This window comes from Gossypium raimondii, chromosome 11, assembly GCF_025698545.1.
Source record: "Gossypium raimondii isolate GPD5lz chromosome 11, ASM2569854v1, whole genome shotgun sequence".
Lineage (NCBI taxonomy): Eukaryota > Viridiplantae > Streptophyta > Magnoliopsida > Malvales > Malvaceae > Gossypium > Gossypium raimondii.
In genome coordinates this window covers 48747287-48765206 of record NC_068575.1, presented here as the reverse complement: position 1 = coordinate 48765206, position 17920 = coordinate 48747287, and the positions used below count along the sequence as shown (strand labels likewise).

General features: G+C 32.5%; 2 protein-coding genes across 6 annotated transcripts; one reads left to right on the top strand and one right to left on the bottom strand.

Annotated features, from left to right (window-relative positions):
• The first annotated feature begins 8705 nt into the window (after window positions 1–8705).
• Window positions 8706–12539, top strand: LOC105803424 (scarecrow-like transcription factor PAT1). 5 transcript variants are annotated; one of them, XM_012635607.2, is made up of 3 exons: window positions 8706–8884; window positions 10344–10396; window positions 10558–12539. In XM_012635607.2, exon 3 carries the CDS (start codon window positions 10644–10646, stop codon window positions 12252–12254), a length of 1611 nt encoding a protein of 536 aa, XP_012491061.1. In that variant the 5' UTR covers window positions 8706–8884; window positions 10344–10396; window positions 10558–10643; the 3' UTR covers window positions 12255–12539. The 5 variants fall into 5 exon arrangements, with proteins under 5 accessions (XP_012491061.1, XP_012491059.1, XP_012491062.1 ...); XM_012635605.2 differs by having other exon boundaries at window positions 8706–8943; XM_012635608.2 differs by lacking the exon at window positions 8706–8884 and adding an exon at window positions 9084–9108.
• A 145-nt stretch (window positions 12540–12684) lies between these two features.
• On the bottom strand, window positions 12685–15727 carry LOC105803425 (WRKY transcription factor 1). The gene is made up of 5 exons (XM_012635610.2): window positions 15533–15727; window positions 14201–14735; window positions 13957–14116; window positions 13725–13883; window positions 12685–13506 (listed from the first exon to the last, which is right to left on the bottom strand). Exons 2-5 carry the CDS (start codon window positions 14733–14735, stop codon window positions 13149–13151), a joined length of 1212 nt encoding a protein of 403 aa, XP_012491064.1. The 5' UTR covers window positions 15533–15727; the 3' UTR covers window positions 12685–13148.
• Window positions 15728–17920: the final 2193 nt, after the last annotated feature.

Below are 17920 nucleotides of genomic sequence, written 5' to 3'. Positions count from 1 at the left end.
AACGTGTTTTAATGTGCTCAAATTCACATATTTCTATATTAACAATAATATTGATACCAACTAAATTAAAATCCAATCAACCTTTTATATATAATTTAAACTTTTATAATTAGTCAAACTTACATATATATATATATAAATTATTTTGTGTCAAAAATGTTTCCCCTGCACATATATTTTGGATTTTGTAGCCATCCACTTGTTTCATTTACTACAGACCATGTAAAACTTATGTTTTTGGCTGCATCTTAAATCTAAAGACAAAAGTTGATGACTTTTTTACTCATCTACACCTTTTTTTGAGGGAATATAATGCTTTAATTGGTTTCCCCACTAATTAGATTTTAACTCAATTGTAAATTTATTAAAAATTAATTTATTTTACAAAATAATAAATATTATTTGAGGGTATTTATATCTTTTTATATATTGATAAAATTGGAAAATTATATGCATGAAATGGGATTTATAAACCTAAAATACTTTAATATTTATCATTTCAACTAAAAAATCATATTTAATTTTATGTCATTTTGAATAAATTTATGACATAATTATTTTAACCCACATAGTGAATATGCCGTAATCTAGTTAATATTAATTAATTTAAATTAGGATAAATATGTGAATATGCCACTATGAAAATTGAAATTTGCCATTATACTCCTCGTTGATTGGTATTTTCCATTTTCTTATAAACTAAAAAAATTTACCATTAAACTTTAACTCTATATTGAATTTTGTTGCTTTAATTTTATTTGATTGACTTTTCCTATTCAATTTTAATTTAAAATAATTTGAAGACAAAATTTAATTAAATAAAATTTATATTTTACTTTAATATTTAACAATAATACTTTAATTAATATATTATTGAAATTAAATAAATATAGTTATTTTATAAAAATAAACTTAATTTTTCTTTTACGATATATATATTTTTATTTCATTAAATACAAATTCTAATTTAATTTATTAATTTTAATATTTAAAAGTTAAATTACTGTTAACTATTAAAATAAAATATTTGAAATAAAATTCTTATTAAATTATGTTTTCAAATTATCAATATTAACATTTATTGTAAAATCAATTAAAAATCAAAGTTGGTGACTAAATTAAATAAAATTCAATCACATAAGAGTTGAATGGCAATGTAACATCCCTCTCTCTATCCTATCGTTGGGTCCGAGCTACGGAATACTACATTCATTATTAAAACAATAACAAACAATTACGTAGCATTTAATCATTCAACATGTACAATTAAGCCTCAATCACATTCAATTTATGTTAAACAATCATTTCCAGGTCTTATATGAGCTTACGAAAGCTCTTTTGTTAATCTGAGTATGAAATAGGACCAAATTGTTAATCTGAGTCACGATTTCATCACTTCCACGTCGTGATGTCGTCAAAATAGTAAGTTACATCACGACTTCATGTCGTTTGACGTCGCGATGTCACTTACTGTTGGCCAATGTTGCGATGAGGGAGGGTGGTCATCGAGACGTGGACCCTGTTTTTGGCAAAAATGCACAATTTAGCACTTAATCCAAAGTTTCCAATCAAACCTTTCAATATATTCACCTAAAACATTCCGAACTCATAACATTTAATACCAAAATAAGTCATTTAGCCATTTCTAATCAAAACCAATTCAAATTGAGTTCAACCTATTACAAAACCATTCATTTCAATACATTCAATCAAATGCCAAATGAACCTATGCTAACGTGAATCAAATCAACTATACACCGACACATATTTCAAGCATGACAATCAAGCTTACCATGTTTAACTAGGGACCAACTTAGCCATTTTACTTATCTCATCCTACCAAAATTAACATATCAAGTTTAAAATAGATTCATATCTCTCCTTCCCAATAGCATCAAGCATTATGCATTAATTAAATCAAATGCCATGCCCAACATTCAAAATCATCATGTATGTTAGAATTGTGTGACCCAAATTCTAAGAGATTGCTTGCAAGTCAAGTTAAACAAAAATATATTTTCTTTCTAGAAGATTTGGTATTTATTAGTATAATATATTTAGCATTTATTAGTATAGTTTATTTGACTTACTAATTTAGCCTATAAATAGGCTCTTTTACAATCTTAGAAATTAGACACACCCATTAGATTAGAACTCATAACACATTCAGAGAATTTTGTGTTTACGTTTTCGGGTTCTTTGTTTTTCGGGTTTTCGGGTTTAGTTTTTATCTCCATCTTTTGTACTCTTCATTCTTTTGCCATTATAGTAAAATTAACTTTGCCCGTGGTTTTTTATCCTCTTTGGAGGGGTTTTTCCACGTTAAATTTTATGTGTTCATCTTCTCAATTTCTTCTGCTATTTGTACTTGTTTGTTGCTTAATCGGGACGATCCTAACAATGTACCATAGTCATCACAATTTTCAACTCATCAAGACTTTTATACATTAAGGATTACACCAAGATACTTATATACATGCCACAACCCTAGACTCAAAATGATTATATTCAATGATAGTGTGAGCTTCAAGACAATTTGACTTGACGAGTTTTGCAATGTGACGATCTACAGGAAAAAGAGAAAACAAACAAGGTAAGCATATAAGATACTTAGTAAGTTCATATGTATAGTATAAGACTTACCTCAAAACTTTTGACACCTTTATGATTTAATCCTTACTTTAATTTAGTATCCCGCAACATACTTCTCAATCTTTTCTTTTATCATCTTTATATCATTTTCTCATTTTGCCGAAAAATCAATATTACAATAGTCATTTTATACTACTTTTATAATCTATCAATTTCAGGGGTGTTACACCTTAAGTCATTGACCAATTAAAAACCTATAGTGATTGAAATTTTACAATTTAGTCCTTGGACCTTAATTAACTACTAATTCAACACAATTATCGGACCAAACTTTAATCGCTAATATAAATCCTCGTAAATATTAATATTTAATAATTATGAGCTTAGTTTACGAAAATGGAGTTCCGAAACTGTATTTTTCGATACCACTAAAAATCGGGCTGTTACACGCAGATTTACTAATATTTTCAAAATATAATGGCAAATGTAAATTAAAACAAAGTATAGCATAGTATGGTGACAAATTTGCACTTTAACTCATTAAATTATTAAGTTAGATGAAATGAATTTGAAGTTTAATTTAGACCTTGTTTGATAGACCATTGAAAAAATTAAATCTATTGAAAATTAATATTTAATGATTTAATTTTTACACATGTTTGATAATCCTCATAAAAATAATCGATAAAATTTTTCTATAAAAAAGTGTGAAAATAATAAATAGATAAGAGCTACTTAACACTCAATGGAGAATATTTTCAATTAATTCTATTCTATTTTAATTATTTTAATATTATATTATATTATAAAAATTTACCTTTAAAATTTAGTTTTTATTTAGAATAAAATGAAATGCTTAAAATTTAATGATAAAATGTAGAATTTTATATTTTTATATATTTATCAAACAATCTAATTATATTCCTTAATTAATTTTAAGTAATATATCAAACCATTTTATAGTTTAAATCCACTTCTTAAATTTTCAATACTTAATTTTCTAGAACTTACTTTTTAAGCACTTAATTTTCCAGTTTAACAAACAATACCTTAATTAGCTTATTCCATTGAAAAAAGGTAAGCTGTTGTAAGCTTGAAATTCAATATTGTTATACTTACACCACATATCCCAACACTTGTCCTTTAGAGGAGTTGATAAGCTTTTTTATATAAATTAACCTAAAATTTTGATTAATTATGAAAATGACTCATTTTTCTGATTATATACTTAAACGACCTGAAATGAACAGTAAAAGTTGATGGAGCCAAAGAGAATTGCGCCACTAATATGCCACGTTAGCCACCAAAATAAAAAATCAATTTCTTGATTGTTCCAAGAAGAATGACGCCACCTGTATAAAATACCAGGGGAATACTGCTATTTCTCAATAATTGGGGGCTTTAAAAAAATCTATTTTTGGTAGAGCCATTAAGTATGGCGCCATCACTTTTTTAATGTGTCTCGGGTATTTTTTTTATTTCTTTTGGGTTTCTAAAATTTTAAAAAAATGTTATTTTATTTGGTGGCTCCAATTAGAATGACGCCACCAATGTATTTATTTTGTGCTAACCTTTTTTTTAAATGTATTTTTTAATTTAAATATAAAAATATATATTTTATTTGATGGAATATTGTCTTTGGCATGATCAAACAACTATATATAACCCCAGTTGTAGATTAATCTAAGTTGAAGCTTTTTTTTAATTATATTTTGTTAGAGGATGAATAAGAGAGAGATGATGAGCGTTATTTATTTATTTATTATGTATTTGTGTTTTTTGTTTATTTAGTAAATTTTTTAATTTGAAGGCATATTTTGTTTAACGATAATTCGGTAGAGCTTCAACACCGGTAAATTTAATTGTTATTTTCGAATGCCAGTTTTTTATTCGGTAACGAGTTCAAATTGGTTATGTAAGTGTTTTCATTGGTTGTGGTAGGACGATAACTAGTTTAAATTGGTTATACAGCCTACGGGTGGATTATTTGGGATTCCTTAGGTCATTGGGTTGTTTGAAGGTTTTAAGGAATTCCAAATCGAACCTCACGAGTGAGATCATCAATGTCAATAGCATTCGAGCTACAATTTAATAGCACTGAGAAACTTGCTCGTGTTGCGGTAATGGATTCAAATAGCTCCACCTAATAAAATAACATTTTTTTAATTTTAAAAAAGCTAAAAAAACAAAAACTATAATAAAACTAAAAAAAAACTAAACATTTTAAAAAAAAGTTGACACAAAATAAATAAAGTGGTGGCGCCATTCTAATTCGAACCACCCAATAAAATAACATATTTTAAATTAAAAAAAGAAAACTCTTGACACATTAAAAAAGTGGTGTTGTCATACTTAATGGCTCCACCAAAAAATAGATTTTCTAAAGCTCCAAATTATTGAGAAATAACAGTATTTCTCTGATATTTATACAGGCGGCGTCATTCTTTTTGACACCACTAAAAAATTAATTTTTATTTCGGTGGTTGACATGACATATTTTTGATTCCACCAACTTTTATTGTTCATTTCAGGTCATTTACGTATATAATCAGAAAAGTGGATTATTTTCATAATTAATAAAAAAATTAGGATCATTTATATGAAAAAGCGGAGTTGTTCCCTCAATGAGTCATGTGTATCTAGCGGAACAAAGCTAGTGTACCATCCACCCTTTATCACACGCGAACCTAAACATGATGAATTTCACACAACACCACATCTTTGCTAGACACATGTATAAAGTTTATCTATTTTCCATAAAATATTATATATTAAAACGTTACTAAAGAAATCAAATCGAATTTTAATGTAAATAATATTGATCTCCGCAATAACTCACACGACTCTGCTCAACTCAACCAAAAAAACCCATCCATTTTCAATGACTCACCGCGTAGAATCACCAGTCTAATCCAACTCGTTAATAAATCTAAAATTTTGCAAAAGTGCTGTTATTTTTTCTCTTTTAATCTTTTAGATTTTCGTGAAAACAATTCATAAATTAGACAAAACGACTTTTGACCAATTGATTTAGGGTTGTTATTAAATTTAATATTTCAATATAAATATAGAGAGAGGGACTAAGTTCAAACTTTAAGTTTTCAAATTTCAATGACTATGCACGAGAAGACTGTTAAATATGAAATCTTTATCCTTCTTAGTCTATTAACTTTTGAATCTATGAATAGAAAATTTATAATTCCTTAGTGGACAGTTTTTGTTGTTTATAAAAAGAAGATATCTATCCATTAACAAATTCCTACTCGAATAATATATAATTTCGCTCTTAAACTTGTTCATTTGTATTTAGTTGGTCCCTAAATTTTATTGAATCTAGTTGATCTCTGAACTTGTATTCTGTCAACCAAGTTGGTGCCTCCATGCTAACACCATTAGCTTATGTTGACGTGACATTTCTAGCCAATCTAGTGCAACCACGTGGTAGCTTCTCAAAATGCCATGTGCAAACATCATTTATATATTTATATATTAATTTATGTTTGCCATGTGGCACACGGAGAGGTTGTCATGTCAGCACAACTAACGGTGTTAGTGCGGAAGTACCACAGAATACAAGCTCAAGGACCAAGTAGGTTGAAAATCTTTTTAAGAACAAAATAAGTAGAAATAGACAAGTTCAGGGGTCAAATTATATATTAACTCATTTCTATTTTATAGACGATTCATTAATGTTTATATTTGGTTAAAATAAAGTTTTTGTATTCTTGAAAATTTGAAAGTTAATTTTATACTTTTAAAATAAAGAGTTCTACTTTTCAAATTCCAAAATCTAGGTCTAACAATGGACGATATTAAAGTTATTCATTAAATTCAAGATCATTGCAACATTACCTTTTTAACTACATATTTCTTGAGTGAGTATTTTTTTAATCTCAAAACGTCACTCTAAGAAATGTAACAAAAAAATTAATAGTTTTGAAATCTGAAGAATAAATGAACTAAATTCCTAGAAATAAAAGTAGAAAGATTAAATTCTGAATTTATTTTAATTACTTATAAAATCTAATAGTTTTCTTATTGCATTCAAATTGGGGCGGTGTTATGGGCAAATAGCAGTCTCGAAAATAGAAAATACTGCTTTTATTCTCGTTTGAAAAATGAAAATTTTTAATCAACACTACATTTTACCCTTTATTATTAACTTATTACTTTTGACTCATTCAAATCAATTATATATCCCTTTTAACTCTCCTTCCTTAATTTGAAAGTTGTTTTGATGTGATATATACATATCCTTCTCATTCTACTTTTACTTAACTCCTACAATCAAAGGCGGAGCATAGTAAAGATGTAAATTTTAATTTAAATTTTTATAATTTATAAAACTACTCAAAATAATAAAAATTTGATTTAACCCTTCAAATTTTATAAAGATATAAACTATTGAGATGATAAAATTATCATAAAATATATAATTTAATTTCACCTATAAAAAAAAAGCGACCGGAGAAAAGTAAAAGTAAAATAAATAGGTTAAGGGTATTTCTTGAAATTTAAATTGGATGATAAGTATGAAGGATGAGTCACCAAAACATAAAGAAGTAAAATAGGAAGATCATGGTTAGGTTGACAAGACTCATAGTATCCTCCAAACAATGAATCAATAATAATGATAACTTAGACTTAAAGTCACATTAACAAATAATATTTAAGTGGTGTGGCCCACTAACTTTGGGGAGGGGACAAAGAAGAAACAACTTACCCTTTTCCTTAAATTTTTCTTAACTTTGGGTATTACCTCAATGTTGGATTTTCTTTTTCTAAAGCTAATTTCAACTAAATACATCACTTCTTTCCATTCTTACCAATTTAACCTTTCTCTTCTTCTCCAATAAACAACCAAAGGTTAAACACTTTACCATTAATTTTATCATTGGATTTACTCTTATCTTAATCAAAATATTTTGTTCTACTAACTAATCCAAACAATAGAATTTAAATTCGCTCTGGTAAAAATTTCAATCGAAACCAACTCTACCGTTAGATTTCATCCATATTGCTTGAAATATATTAACGATGTACTAGTCGGTATAGAAAATAATATTGACAAATTTGGATTTATTGACGAGTGGATTTGTTAAACATTGAATAGTATTTTGTATTTGAATTTTATTCTTTCATATTTCTAAATATGATTATGTAGGTGTTTTCATTTTTTTATATATTTTATCAATAAAACCTTTTCAAAGCAATTTTAATTTTATTTCAAACTTTAATAAGTTATATCTGTGTTCTAAAGTTTTATATATTTATGTCCATACATTTCATTGTTTATTATATATTAATTTTAAACACAAATATATATTTTAAATAGTACATGCTTTCCACATACATACGCTTCTAATAATAATAATTTCAAAACTGTATATTTAGTCATTAAGTATAGTATGTTAAATAAATATTAATTTTAACCCTTAAAAGAAAGAAAATTGCATCTATGGAATGGTGTTTAGAATTGAAGTAAAAGGTAACAAGTTTGGCTCTCTATAATTACAGACATTTCTTTTTCTTCTTTCTTTAAATAAGTTGAATAAGCGATTGAGTCTTAATTGATTAGCATGGAAATTATTATCAATATAAAAGAAGGTGAGTTTGAAGATACTTCAACATATTATCCTCCTATTTATATGATTAGTGTTCTAAATATAACAATAAAATAGAATGTTCCATAAAAGTAGAGTCGAAGGAAAACCCAAAATTGGATATTAAAAGATAAAGAGAAGATGAAATGAAGAGATCATGTTCAGACATAAATATATGTCATCATAATCTTTGGAATGTTATTTTAATGTATGGATGTGATCTCTTTGATTGGGGCTTTTGAAAATATTTTAAATACTCAAAATTTAAGTGATACTAGAATATTGATAATTTTATTTATAATATAAGTACACCAACCATGAGTATGCTTACTTTATTTTTCATATTAGTTATATAAATATAAAATGCTTATTGTTGGGGGAGACAATAGGATACATTTGACCAAATGTGAAATTAAGAAGGGCATTATGGTCCATTCAACAAATCCAATAATAATAGTATAAGTAACTTGCAAGACAACTCACGGTGTATGTTTTAATTTTGATGTGAAGGGGATTGAAAATGCACCCCTTTTTCTTTTAGTTAATAAAAAAGGAATGCACATGCTGATGTGACTCTTTACAAGAAAAAAGAAACCAAAACAAATCATATGCTGTCTCATTCCATCTCTCAAACCCTCTGTTTTCTTCAACTTCAGTTTCACCAAAAGCTGAAGATTCCTTAGAATAAGGTGCGGTGCCCCCATTGATTTGATGTTGGAATTGAATTTGTTCTTTTTTTGAATTTAAGGTTTGCTCTTCTTCCTTCATTGATTTTTTCTTTTTTTTGGGTTTAGCTTTGTTTTGGTGATTGAACTTGTTTTAAGGGTTTCTTTATTGGGGGGGAGGAGGGAAGTGTGTATTTTGGGGAATGTATTGAGTTTTGTGGAAATGGTTTGGTGAGGATCAACTAACAGTAAGATGGTTTTCAAGAATTTCTAGTTTTTGGTTGGAAGTTTAGTTGGTTATACTCCAAGTAATCTGCTCTTTCTGATGTTCAAAGTTTTGGTTTTTTTTTTTTTTGAAAAAAAGAAGCTTGAAATGGCTCTGTTCTTGTTCAGTTTTCAAAGATAAACTTCCTTCAGCTCTGCAACTGCTAGAACAGGGTGCCTAATGGATAATATGATCTAGTGCTGGAAATGTGTTTTTTATTTACTTATGAAGTGCTAAATAAGTCGAACTCTGAGTCTCTGACTTTATGGAGCAAAACTGAAGCTGTAATTGGAGTAAAAGTCATTTATGTGTAGACTGGAATTGAAGTGTTGAGTTGTGATGGTGGATTTTCATTTGGCTAAATCTTGTTCAAGTATCTAACTGAATTACTTATATAATGATTTTGTCTCCTTCTGCTAGAAAGTTGTGTTGAATAGGGAGGTCCCTCATGTATCAACCTAAGAAAAGAATGTAGCAGGTAGAGTAGGTTGGGTCATTTGATTTTGTTTCGTTAAGAATCATCGCATCCTCCTTCTTTGAAGGTTTAGGAACCTATTATCGAAGTGGTTTTAAGTAGCCAAATTTGCATCTCTCATCTTTACGAATCCGGTTGATGAGGAAGTGTTTTGAAGATGTCGAGATTTCATCTCTGATCCCATCGATATGGAACTGTTTCTTGATTTCTTGATATAGGTTTGTAGATGTCAAAATTTTCATATCTGTCTAGCTAATCCATGGGGGAGAAAAGGGAGATAATTTTAGCAATCTAGAGGGTACATAGAAATATCAGTATGATTTTCAGTACTTTTAAGTTTACGAGTCTGAATCACTTCATTTGAGTTGAATAAAGCCTGGCAAAATAGGAGAGAAATAAAAGCTTTGTTTTGTTTGCATAGATACATACATATATATATGTATTCGTATATAATATTCACTGTTTATTCTCTGCTTTAAATCTACAGCAAGAGGAAATGGAAGAAATAAAACCTTCTGGATTGTGATTATCTGTATTCACTGATACGTTCTGTATATTTATGAACCTTAGTGTTTCCTTCCCCACTTTGCAAATAAAGTTTGATACTAAAACAAATGTTTCACTTAGGGTTCCCTCAAATTGACATTGAATGTTATTGTCGGTCGGCATGCTGAATCTCGAACTTGTGTTACAACCTCAGTGCTGTCATTCGCTCTTGCTGAGCTTGTTTCAATATTTTGCAGATCATAAAGAGACAGATGGAAAGAATCTGGGCTGTCAAGGCTGAAGGATCATGGTAATGTTCATTTATCTCTCATATGTTTGCAAGCAGCATTTAGCTTATAAAGAGAATGCAAGGTTTCTTAAGTTACTGCTATTATGATGGTTTCTTAAGTTACTGCTATTATGACCATGATGAAAATTCTGAATTCTGACTGTTTGGAATTTTCATTTTAGTTGGAAACAGTCCTGCCAGTCTCGAATCCTTTGATTGCTCCAACCCCCACAAGGGGACAGAAACTGTTCTGGCAAGCTGTCCATCAATGCAAGCATCCCAGCAACACAGAAGCTCAGTCATGGCTAGCAGATTGTACCATCAAATAAAGCAAGAAGTCGAGCCTGAGCCCTACTGGTTCCCTCAACTCCCACCTACTGACCCCTCTCTCTGCTATAGTGACGGATTCCACTTCTCTGTTGAGAGTTCCAATGAAAATTTTTGCACTTTGGAGTCATCCTCTGCAAATGGCAGTTATACTGCCTACAACTCTACATCACTTGTCGGTTTCTCACCAAATGGAAGCCCAATGTCACAGCAAGATTCTCAGTCGTATCCATCCGACTTGCATCACTCTCCTGACAATAATGGTGGCTCTCCTATTAGTGGTTCCTGCGTAACCGATGATGTAAGTGATTTGAGGGATAAGCTGAAAGAGCTGGAAACTGTGATGTTGGGCCCTGATTCTGATGTTATTGACAGTAAGACCTCACTAGAGATGGGCACCTGGAGACTTGTAACAGATGCAATCTCCAGAGGGGACTTAAAACAGGTCCTTGTCTTTTGTGCAAAAGCCCTGTCAGATAATGATCTCTTGATGGCACAGTGGTTAATGGATGAATTACGCCGAATGGTGTCGGTTTCTGGGGAGCCAATCCAGAGGTTGGGAGCCTACATGTTGGAAGGGCTAGTGGCACGACTAGCCTCCTCAGGGAGCTCAATCTATAAGGCTTTGCGATGCAAAGAACCAAAGAGTGCTGATCTATTATCTTACATGCACATTCTTTATGAGGTTTGCCCCTACTTAAAGTTTGGCTACATGTCTGCAAATGGAGCCATTGCAGAGGCCATGAAAGATGAAGATAGAGTTCATATTATCGATTTCCAAATAGCTCAGGGGAGTCAGTGGATCACTCTCATCCAAGCATTTGCAGCTAGGCCTGGTGGACCACCCCATATCCGAATAACTGGTATTGATGATTCCACATCTGCATATGCCCGTGGAGGAGGCCTAAACATTGTGGGAAAGAGGCTGTCTAAGCTTGCAGAGTATTTTAAAGTGCCATTTGAATTCCATGCTGCTGCCATGTCTGGTTGCGAAGTCCAGCGGGAACACCTTCAAGTTCGACCAGGAGAGACTGTAGCTGTAAATTTTGCTTTCATGCTTCACCACATGCCTGATGAGAGTGTCAGCACTGAGAATCATCGTGACCGACTCTTGAGGCTAGTTAAGAGCCTGTCTCCGAAGGTTGTAACCCTTGTGGAACAGGAATCTAACACAAATACTGCTCCATTCTTCCCAAGGTTCCTGGAGACATTGAACTATTACACAGCCATGTTTGAATCAATTGATGTGACTCTCCCCCGGGAACATAAAGAGCGGATCGATGTTGAGCAGCAATGCCTGGCAAGGGATGTTGTTAACATCATAGCTTGTGAGGGGGCTGAGAGAGTGGAACGACATGAACTCTTGGGGAAGTGGAGGTCAAGGTTCAGAATGGCAGGGTTCACTCCTTATCCTCTAAGCTCCTTGGTTAATGCCACCATAAAAACGCTACTTGAGAACTACTGCGATAGATATAGGCTTGAAGAGAGAGATGGGGCTCTGTACCTTGGTTGGATGAATAGGGATTTGGTTGCTTCCTGCGCATGGAAGTGATTTACATTTTTGTCCTTTTACTCTCTTTACTATTGTCCTCACACATTTGAGAACAGGGGACTTGAACTGAGGGCCTCTTAGTACCCTGTTCTTGTACCATTGATCAAGGCCTCTGGCATGCATGGAAGTGACAATGATGCTTTTATTGTTAGTGTTAATTTTAGGAGACTGGGCACTACCTTTGGTACATAGTCCTCTTTCTCTTAGCTGCCAAGAGCTTATAAGCGGGGTTTCTTTTTAACCATGTACTTCTTATAAATTACAGGTTATCCACCTTTGCAGTCATCTCATTCCATTGTTTTCTTTGGTTCGCAAGCTGTCATGGAGGTCCTACTGACAATGTAGAAAGAAGATTTGCAGCCATAAAACCACAAATATGTTATTAACCAATAAAGGTAAAAAATAACTGCAAGGATGCCCTCGATAAAAATTACAAGTAACAAACTATTTTATATCAAACCATACTGTCAGATAAAATTACTGCACCTTTAATCTCGCATTATTTAACAGGTTAAATTGTTTTACACATATGGTTTGCCAATATGGATACAAAAGTGCAGCCTCAACTCCAATACCCCAAATAGATCCATTTGAATACACTGCCATTTGCGACCATGATTATAATTTATAACTATCAGCCCCAGCTCAGCTTTGAACGGGTTCTGCGCTAGGCATTCGTTGCTCATTGAAAGTACACTCGGAACGTGGAGTGATATGGACCATCTTATCAATGCAAACAGTATCTTTTTCCGATTTCATTTCTAATTTGCTACTCAGTTGCTCTTTTGATGTATTCTGAGAATTTGATTTACTATGAACAATTGTACCACAGTCAACCGCATCGCTTTCTTCACTAGGATCCAACTTCCCAATCTGTTGCTCATTTGATCCACTTCAAGGACCTGATATAGGTGCATCTATCAGACTGACGCAAACAGTACCGCTAAAATCTGACTTGGTTCTCAACTCTCCATTCAATTGCTCACTTGATTTATTCTCAGCTACAGAACCAGAATAAACAACCATGTCGAGGCAGACGGTCTCACTTTCTTCTACCTTGGTCCTTGATTCATCACTATGAGCTGCTGAATGAACAGTTACTCCCGTTGTATTGTGGGTAACACTCCTGGTTGGAGGCAAATCATGATCATGTTGTCCCTCATAAGTAGTTATAACCAATTTTGCATCATGCGAGGCCCTCTCAACATGTTTCTTGACAGGGCACCCAGGACTTGAGCACCTGTAATAGCTCCTACATCACAAGTGAGAAGAGCAAGTCAATTAGTTTTAAAAGCCACAATATGACATATATGTAAAGGAAGGAAAACTTTCTAAGATCAGAAAGTGTTAAGTAAAATGCATTCACTCTCCGGTTATTATAAGAAGATATCTGCAGCTGGGAAAACAGTGTAATCATCAGCATAGCTAATGAGCTGAGATAAAATGTGCGTAAAAGACCTTAATACATACCTTGGATTTGGATTGCCTTTAACTAACTTTTGCCCATATTTGCGCCAGCGGTACCCATCATTTACAATATCAACCTCACTGAAAGTCTTGATAACCATACGTGAGTCATTGGTTGGCTTCTCCACTGGAGATGCATCAGCATTGCTATTTTCTTTCTTCCTATTTATATTTGATGACTGTTAAACAAAGATTGAGAGATAAACTAACACACTAGAGAAAGAAACTAAGGTACCTTCGTTTTGAGACGAGATGATCATCATCACTGTCGGCAACATTCTGTATCCTATTTGATTTTGAAGCTGCACCCTTAACATCACTGACAGCACTAGATAAAGGTTGAGAACCACTTCTTGGCTCAATTTGGTGAGGCATTTGCGAATGCAATGACTTGTCTTCAAATATGAGGCCAGTTACAAAACAAGATTTTACACTTCATTCGATTAGACTAGACGCAACTGATTAAGATGTTTACTTACCTTTGACAACAATTTGCAATGACTTATCTGGTCGCTCTTCAACAACAGAGACAGCAAAACCAACAGCTAGTGGAAGGTTCAGTGGCTTTGGATGATCATGCTGACCAACATAAACAGTGTCAATCATTTTCCCATCGTGTGAACGTTCTAGTTGCTTTTTCGCTCGGCAGTTTGGATGTGTGCATTTGTAATAACTTCGAACAAATTCATTTCCTTTAACAAGTTTCTGCCCATATTTACGCCAGTTATATCCATCCTGCGATGCTCTCTCACGTGCTACAGGACTGCTTCCTTCCATACCAGGCAACAGAGAGGGAGTCTGCTTGGTTATCACAGAGGAAGCATTTCCTAATTTCTCCGACTGTGAAAGTGGGTCTTTCTCTGATTTAATCAAGGGGGTTTCTCCTCCTTGATCAGATTGTGACGAGGGAATTTTACTATCAGTGTTATGTTGCAATGCATGACTCCCAGCATCTGGGCTCCGTAATTTATCTTTACCAACTTCATCAGTTACACACTCCCCTGACGGAACCATCTGAAGTAAAGAATCTTTTATCAGTTAAAAGTATTTCAGCAAAACCCTAGCTACCATAAAATTAGCAAGCCCAAACATGAAAAAGGCATTTGAAAAACATCTTATGTATACTAACACAATAATGCGTGCATAACTTAATAGGGGTCGGATTATTCTGAAATGAACCATCTGAAGTAGAACAATCAGCCGTTAATACTGAATTGCTGATAAATTTAGACAATAATAATCCTATCATATTGCATCAGCTGATGACTGCCATGCTTGATTAAGAATTTCAAAATTAACAAACCTTTGCGGAAAAATTAAGCATTTCAAAAGCTTCTTTTCTTTTCTTTTCTTTTTTTTCTTTGTTTACCTTTTCCTGTTACGATTACGTTGAGCACGACAAGAAATGCTTCAAAACGCCAACCAAACAACTCCTAATTCAGGTAGTAATACAACTATGAAATTTAGGAGATTAAATTAAGAAATTTTCGTCCTATCCTTAACACTAAAGCTAAGAACCATCAAATAAACTGAAAAATCTCTCACTTTAAGAACGAAACTTGAATTTTATTTTCCAACTATTGAAAATTTAATTCAAAGAGTATGGCTTTCAAAACTCTGTCGCTCTTTTTCTTCGAGTTTCTAGGCAACCAAACAGAACAAACAAATTAAGAACCAGAATTTAAAGAATTACGCGGGAAAACGATAAAGGCAATTCAATTCACTCCAGAAAAAATAAATTAGGTACAATTTAAAAAAAAAAACTGAACCAAGTAAATAAAATATTTTTTTTATAAATAAAAAAGGTTTACCTATGTAAGTGTTTAAGAGAGCAGCAAGGCAGATCAAGTTGACAAAGGGGGAGTTGAGGATTGGATCAGAGGCGTAGATCAGAGCGGTGATGGAGGTTGGATCCGGGTAGCGAAAGTTGGTTAGCTGAAGGATGGAAGTTGTAGAGTGGGGAAAGAGCGTTTCAGGTTGTTATTCTGATTAAAGAAACAACCAAAAATAAGTTAGGAAAGGAAGAAGAGCGTTGGGACAATAATCCACTACGGTCGGGAACAATCCAGCATCTATGTCTCTTTTGTCTTCATACGCTATTAATTTTGTGTGTTTAAGGGTAAATTTACTCAATGTGACTAAACTATTACGTAGTTTATATTTTAGTCACTCAACTTCAAAAAGTTGCAAATTAGACACTAAACTATTTGAAATTTACAAGTTGGTATGTTAGATATTCTTAGTTACAATTTCTTATGATTGAGTTTAGAATTTTATTTTATTGTTCTTTCCTTATTTAAACTATATAGACACATATATAAACACACCAACTCAAGAGATGAAATAAAAACAATTTCTCTTGACTATTTTCGTATATTTCCTTTCTTTGTTTTCGATAACATGGTATGAGAGTCTCTTGGCTCGATTTAGTGAGTTCGTGTTTCATTGTATTGAACACGAACAATTTGAGTTTTTTGTAGGTCACTTGTTCAAAGTGATTTTTTGGGTTCACTGTAGGCATAAGGAGGTGGACCACTGCCTCCGCCATCGATTTTCACATTTCAGTCACTAAAGACCTTGTGCGTGAGGCTCACATGCCACCTGAAAGAAAGCAACTCACCTTCATGTACCAACATGTATGAGCGCGTGGAGCGTTGTTTGGCCATCAACTTCCGTCCGTGACATCGATTCTTTGGTCCGACCAAAGCCTAATGGTCAGCTTGCTTATTGGAGGTGGTTTGGGGGATGTTTTGAAGTTTTCATACTATTCACTATTTGGTTGCTTTTTGGGTGCTATTTGGTCTCTATTTGGTTGTTGTTTGGTATTGTTTCAACACTATTCTATTTTTTGTTTTCTTTGCTGAAATGAGTCACTTTGCTTCCTTTTGGAGTTAGGAAAATCTAATGCGAATTTTATTTCCTCTTCATCCAAATGGATAATTGATTTAGGAGCTACAAATTATATAGGAGGTAATCTCAACATTTTCTCTACCTTTTGATCACATAATTCACCATGCTCTATTACTATTGCTAATGGTTCCACCTATAAAGTTGTTGGTTCTGGAAATATTGATCTAATTTTGTCTATCACCTTATCGTCGGTATTAAATTTACGTAACCTTGCCTTCAATTTAATCTCTTTTAGTAAACTTATAATTAGTGATCTAAATTGCTCCATTTGGTTTTTTCCCGATCATTGTATCCTTGAGGATCTTATGACGAAGTGCACTATTGGTAAAGGGCATGTATCTAATAGTCTTTATATTTTTTACTTGTGGGTTCCTTGATTTGTGGCACATCCTACTGTTCTCTCACCGATGGAAGCACATTATTGATTAATACATCCTTCTCTTTATTTGTTGAAGAAGTTATGTTTAAAATTTTAAAACCTTCCTTGTTTTGGAATGTAAAGCATGTCACTTTGCTAAGCACTGATGGAGCCCTTGAGCCCAAGAGCTAACAAACGAGCTAGGACGCACCATCTTATGTTGTGCTGAGATAGGAACTCAACTTAGTGTCTGTCAAGGTTTTGTGAAGTGATAATGCTAAAGAATACTTCTTTTTTTACTATTGTAAGGCATTTTTGAACCAAAATGGGATCCTTCATTAAACCTCTTATGTTGACGCACTATCTCAGAATGGAAGAACAGACATCTTCCTAAGACAGCTGGACCTTTTTTATTTCGAATGAAAGTTCCTAAATAATTTTGGGTTGATGTTATTTTAACAACTTATTTTTTAATTAATCGCATGCCTTATTCCATACTTAATGGTGATAACCCATATAATGTTCTATTTCTATCCAAACTATTATTTCCAATGAAACCAAGAATTTTCAGAAGTACCTGATTTGTTTGAGATGTTCGGCCTTATGTCACTAAGTTGAATCCAAAATCCTTAAAGCGTGTGTTTCTAGGGCACTCTTGTCTTCAAAAGGGGTATAAGTGTTATAGTTTAGATCTCAACAGGTATTTGGTGTCTATTGATGTTGCATTCTCAGAACAAGTTTCATTCTTTTTAGAAGAAATGTCTTCGAAATTTTCGAAATAGGGGGAGGAAGATGATTGGTTAATTTACACTATCACTAGTGAACCAAATAATTCTAATTCTTCGATTTTTGCTCTGACAAGGCCATCGATTACTCAAGTTTATTCCAAACTAGAGAGAGTCATGATACATGTCCTACACCGATGTCTTCG